Source organism: Lynx canadensis, chromosome D1, assembly GCF_007474595.2.
Source record: "Lynx canadensis isolate LIC74 chromosome D1, mLynCan4.pri.v2, whole genome shotgun sequence".
NCBI classification, from domain to species: Eukaryota; Metazoa; Chordata; class Mammalia; order Carnivora; family Felidae; genus Lynx; species Lynx canadensis.
In genome coordinates this window covers 328,664-334,714 of record NC_044312.2, presented here as the reverse complement: position 1 = coordinate 334,714, position 6,051 = coordinate 328,664, and the positions used below count along the sequence as shown (strand labels likewise).

Sequence of the window (6,051 nt, the reverse complement as noted above, 5' to 3'; positions counted from 1 at the left end):
CCATTGGGGGCACCTGGCTGACTCAGTTGGTTAGGCGTCCGACTCCTGATCTTGGCTCATGTCATGATCTACAGTCATGGGATCAAGCCCAGAATCAGGCTCTGTGCTGACAGTGCAGAGCCTGCTTGGGATTCTCTCTCTCTCCCTCTGTCTCTGTCCCCTGCCACCTCCTGTACGCTCTCTCTTTTGCTTTAAAAATAAGTAAACACTAAAGAAAAAAACTTCATCCTTTATTTAAAAAAAATACCATATGGGGCACCTGAGTGGCTCAGTCGGTTAAGCCTCCGACTTCGGCTCAGGTCGTGATCTCATGGTTTGTGAGTTCAAGCCCCACACTGGGCTTGCTGCTGTCAGTGTGGAGCCTGCTTGGGATACTCTGTCCCCCTCTCTCTCTGCCCTTCCCTCTCTCTGTCTCTCTTTCTCTCTCAAAAATAAACATAAAAAAATGCCTATATAGTAATGTTAGGATTCTGGACATCTATGTTAAGCTCAAATTAAAGCAAAAAAAAAAAACCAGGTTGCTAATATTTCATATGTTCCTAACATTAATAAAGTTTTAGCTGTAGCAGGGGTATTAATTTTTTTAAATGTTTATTTTTGAGCTACAGAGAGAGACATGGCATGAGTGGGGGAGGGGCACAGAGCGAGGGAGACACAGAATCCGAAGCAGGCTCCAGGCTCTGAGCTGTCAGCACAGAGCCCCACGCGGGGCTCAAACTCACAGACCGCGAGATCATGACCTGAGCCAAAGTCGGGCACTCAACCACCCAGGCACCCCTGCAGCAGAGATATTAAACGTAGTTATTATAATCCGTTACTTTAAAAATTAAGATATAGAGGTTCAGAGATGTAGCACCTGTAATTATTTCACTCAAACGTTAATTTACACAAGGCCTTCACTCATAGAAGATCAGGCGTTTTGAAGTTTGTAGGGTGTTTTTGTTTTTCCCTCTGTGGATTCTACATAAGTTAGGAGTCAGAACTCAGGGTCTGCATACCTTAAATTATCCAGATAAATTGCTGACTCAACCATTACTTGTAGCAGTTGGCCAGCTAACCCCAAACTGCATTTCCCAGCAAAGCTCTGTGTCAGTGGCTTCCTCTCAGCCCCAGCACCTCATAATCTGCAGCCGCCCCAAGTCTTCCATGTGACCCCTTCCTAGCTTCTTCTCGAGTCATTAAGCATCTCATAATGTTTTCTCAGCCTTTTGTCCCTGATGCCAGAGGCAATTCTGTTTTCTTTCCCTTTGGGCTCTTAGCCTGTGACCCTCTAGAGGGCAACCCTTTTCTTATTCATTTTGCCTCCAGTGACTTGTCAAAATACTGTTATAATAATTATGCCAGATTTTAAAAAGTTAATCAATAATCAAACAGTGCAGATGTATGCAATGAGTTGACACTCTTTTCTTAATGCATCCCTCCTGCCCCCATAGAGGTACACAGCCCACCTTCATCCCCGTATCTTGGAGTTACAACTGAATGTTCTGTTTTATCTCCATACCATCAACATACTACATAAACACATGAAATTACATGATACTTTTTAACTCTGTGAGAATCCTAAATTCTTCACTCATCCGACAGGTTTTCACTTTGAGAACTATTGTTTTTCATTCACCCAATTTTCTTCACTGGTCTAGATCTACTCAACACTGCTGCACTTGATTAAAACATGTTAATTAGCTGAGAAGTTGTCTTGTCTTCTTGTTCCACCATGTTTTTTTAATGTAACTGAAGAGACAAAACTTCACAGATAACCATACACACAGAAAGAGATAGATGAGCCCGCAGTAATTATATATCCATTTGCTGATAAATAAATGAAGCAGAAGGAGATCAAACGTCTTCTCTGCAATCACAAACTTTCAGTTAGGGGATTGGTTAAAATAAGAACCCATGCTATCAGACTACTAATGTTAACTTCTTCCTAGTCCCTCGTGAAGCCCTTCAGAACCTCCCAATCCTGTGTGCACTGCCTTTCTCCACCTGTGAAGATGGGGATTTACTGGTCCAGTAGTCAGTGTTTGTCAAATAGTAGGGAAAAGCATGTCTGTGTTGCAAAACAATAAATGTGATGTCACATTGTAAGTTTAGGGTAATAATTTTTTCAGTGTGAAGGTTGGTACCTGAGAATGAAAAACAGTGTGATGAGAAAAGGCACAAACAGCTCAACTAACTGTAACAGCAAAGTAATTCTGTCCCAATTTTTTTTTTTTTTAAGTTAAAGACTAGTACTTCAACTAACGACATCGGTCTTCTCCAACTTCGTTTTGACTCACAGACTTTGAGTCAGGTTGAAAACATGGGAATATTACTTCCCCCACTAAATTGTTTCCCACCCTTGATGTTTCTAAGCAGACTACCTTGGCGCTATTTAAATTAAACATTTATTAACTAATTCATTCAAGTATCAAAGCTGTTGAATTCTTACAGATAGTATTCACCATAAACAAACACATTTCAAGCAGAGTGTCTTATTGCTATGTATAATCACCAGAAAACAATAAAAAATTTAAATCATGGCTCCAGATGTTGAGAGATCAAAAAGAGATTCTTAAATCAGGAACAATACACTTCAGAATGACAGAGGTTAGTTTTTCTGGGTAAAGGTGCTTTTAGTGGTCAAGAATGTTTTCTTATTTTCTTGGTCTACACTTTGTCTGTCCGTCCATCCATCCGTCCCACATACCTGTGCCAAACACAGGCTGAGGCCCTCGAGAGACACTGCTTCCCAGCCTCTCTGAGCTTTAGTTCCTAGTGTGCTGGCAGAGTCAGATATTCTGAATTTGTTATCTTTCCCCCTCGATCAAGTTGATTGCTTTTGCTCACTCTTCCAATATCCACTGCATTGCTTACCTGTTTGTGGGAAGCGAAGGTACCTTTCCTCTGGAATTTCAGACAGTCTGGCTGTCTTCAATCCAATTGTAATGGGCTTCTGATCTTTTCAAGTCCGGCTCCTCCCCAGGTCTCTTCACCTAACTGGCACCTCCTCTAAGAGGTCTCTTTTAACCATCTAAGCTGAAATAGTCCCAGTTAGTATCACATCAACCTTATTTTCATTGTAGGCTTTGTCTGGTACTTTTCATTTGCCTGTTTACTCTGTGTCCTTTTCTTCCATGAAAGCTCTTTGAAGGCAGATAGGGCCCTTATCAGGCAAATTTACCTCTGAATCCTAAAATGGTGCTTGACACACAGCTGCCATTGATTAAATACTCATTGAATGAATGAGTCGATGGATTCCTAATTGACTACTGCTTGAACTACTACAGATACAGATTCATCCTTACTGAGAAGCTTTCTCACATCTGTGAAGATTAAATCAGAATTTAAAACTCAGTCTTAACATTAAAAACAGTTTAGAAATGTGGGGAACATCTGGCAGAGAAATAATTTCAGCATTTGCAGTGATGGAAGGAAAGGTTTTCTCTGAAGTAAGCAGCTTGTTGTCCTCTTTATCGTATCATCAGAAAATGCCTGCCTATTTTTGTTGGTTTGCTCAGGAACTGTGCACATCTGGTGTTGGGAACATGGAACGTTGTTCATTTTAAAGTAAAGCGTTGCAGTAACTCCAGGGGTTGGGAATGGGAGAGAAAATGCTTTAAGAAAATGAAGACAATCTGGAGAAAGGAGAGGGTCTTGTCCTTTTAAAAAAAAAAAAAGTTCCTTTGGTTCTGCAAGAAACTTACCTAAAGGAACTTCTAGAAAGTTGTCAATATGTATGATTTCTAAATAAGCGGACTTTTAGGGGGGAGAAAGAGAGAGAAAGGAAGGAAGGAAGGAAGGAAGGAAGGAAGGAAGGAAGGAAGGAAGGAAGGAAGGAAGGAAGGAAAGAAAAAAAAAGAGAAAGAAACAAGGAAAGAAAGAAAAAGCCAAAGAAAGAAAGAAGGGGGAAAGAAGAGACGGAAGGAAGGAAAGGGAAGGGAAGGAGGGAGAGAGGAACGAATGAAGGAGGGAAGAAGGAGGGAATGAAGGAGGGAGGGAGGAACGAATGAAGGAGGGAGGGAGGAACGAATGAAGGAAAGCAGACGGCAGGAGCACGCGGCTGTCCCGCCCCAACCCTCTCCAAGAGCCGGGTTCGATCCCTTTAAAGGAGGGGGCGGCCGGGAGGACGCGGGCGCAGGGCGGGGGGAGGGGGGGCGGGCGTCCGGTCGGCATGGTAACTCGTGGGTCGGGCCCCGCGCCCGCCTCTGCTCGCTCCGCCCCCCCACCGCGGGGCCCCCTCTCCGGCCGCGCTCCGGGCGGGGCCCCCGCTGCGCCCCCAGTGCTGACTCGCCCCCAGGCCGGCCTGGAGCCGCTGGCGGAGCTCGGAGCCGCGCAGCCCGCACGCCCCCCCTGCACTTGGTCCCCGCGGCGCCCCGGCCAGCGGGTCCCGGGCCGGCCATGAACCGGAGCCCCGCGTTCGCGCCCCGGAGGGCCGGGTCTCCCCGGAGGGCGGCTGGGGTCGGTGCACGGCGCCAGGAGAGCCGGGACTACCTGCTGCTGGACGCGGGGCCGGGGGACGGCGGCGGGGCTGAGCCCCCGCGGCCGGAGCCGGGTTACCACCGCTGCGGGTGAGTGCTGGGGGGGGGAGGGGTGCGGGGGGTGGCTACCGCCTCTCCTGTGAGTGCGGGGGATGTAGGGGTGCGGGGGGTTACTACCGCTGCGGGTGAGTGCTGGGGGGCTGTCTGGGGGGTTGCGGGTGCGGGGGGGCCTACGACAGCTGCGGGTGAGTGCGGGGGCAGGGGTGCGGGGGGCATCGAAGGGGGCTACCACCAATGAGAGTGAGTGCGGGAGGAGGGTGGGGGGGGAGACCACCGCTGCGAGTGAGTGCGGGGGGGGGGCAAGGGGGAGCTACCACCGTCGTGTGAGTACGGGCAGGGGTCGCCACGGGCGGGCGGGGGGAGGGCGCGTCGCTGTGTGTCCCCGGTGATCGCTCGTGGGCATGTCGGCGGGACTGGGGGAGGAGCGCGACCCCGGGGCGCCCTGTCGGGCGGGTCACGGTCTGGACGGGGGACCGGGGTAGATTCGCGGCCGCTAGACTCGGTCCGCGGGGCGATGCCAGAACTCTTGGGATCTGCGGGGTCCCCGCCCGCCCCTGCCCTGCTCGCGGCCAGCTCGGTCAGCAGGCTGCCGGTCGAGCACAAGTTGGAAGGTATCCCTGCAGGAGTGGACCCGCCCGGCCCTGCCCCTCCTTTCCCCGGGTCGTCCAGCGCCCGACTCTAGGGCACCGACCCGCGGGCTCTCCCCGACCCCTTGGCACCCGGCTCCCACGGAGGGCGCGCAAGGGCGCGGACGTGCGGGGCGGGAGACTCGTCCGCGGTCGCGGTCCCGGCGAGGGGGTCGAGGTCGTCTGCAGCCAGCTCTGAGTAACGAGGGGATTGTACTTAAGAAACTGGAGGTTTTTCTGGGGGGAGGGGAGTGGAATGAGGGCCAAGCCCTCCCTCCCTCCCCAGCCACCCCGAGCGCACTTGCGGCCCAGATAGCGTTTCTGCCCCTGTCGCTTGGCTCCTTCTGGTTAGTGTGGCTTCCTGAAGCGTCACTTTCTTTCCGCACGCGGTTCCCGGGTTCCCGGCCGAGAGCGGTTCCGGGAGAGCTGTGTGTGTGCTGGGGGTGGGGGTGGGTCGTGGGGGTGGAGTCGGGGGTGGGGTCGTGGGGGCAGGCTCCTGGCAAACCCCTGTTATGGACCGGTGTCCTTTCAGTCTTGGTCAGGTCCGCCCAGAGCCCAGGCCTGGTGCCCTTTCCTTTCTCAGGAGAGGTGAGCCCTCGGAAACGGTGCATCTGATTTTTCCCAAGATAAAAGAAGTAAGTTGGAACTGGTACCGTTCGTCTATGTGCTGTACAATTTGAAAGCATTTACTATTATCTTTTTTCCTTCTCCAAAAATTAAGATCTATTTCACATACCATGGAATTCACTCGTTTACATTGTACAGGTCAGTGGTTAATGCATCTACAGAGCTGTGAAGAAACACCAGGAACATTTTCATCGTCCCCAATGAAGTCTTGTCCTTGACTTTAAATTAGAAAACACTTCTGTGTCTTACAGCACAGTGTCTCTCATGCTTTAATGGAC

General features: G+C 50.2%; 1 protein-coding gene across 5 annotated transcripts in view; it reads left to right on the top strand.

The window, feature by feature from the left end:
- Nucleotides 1-3,980: 3,980 nt before the first annotated feature.
- Nucleotides 3,981-6,051, top strand: part of TRPC6 (transient receptor potential cation channel subfamily C member 6) — a 129,273-nt gene continuing 127,202 nt past the window's right edge. For all 5 annotated transcript variants that reach the window (XM_030331421.1, XM_030331422.1, XM_030331423.1 and 2 more), the window contains exon 1: nt 3,981-4,550. In XM_030331421.1, coding sequence (XP_030187281.1) covers nt 4,012-4,550 — 539 coding nt within the window. In that variant the 5' untranslated portion in view covers nt 3,981-4,011. The remainder of the gene's footprint in view (nt 4,551-6,051) is intronic.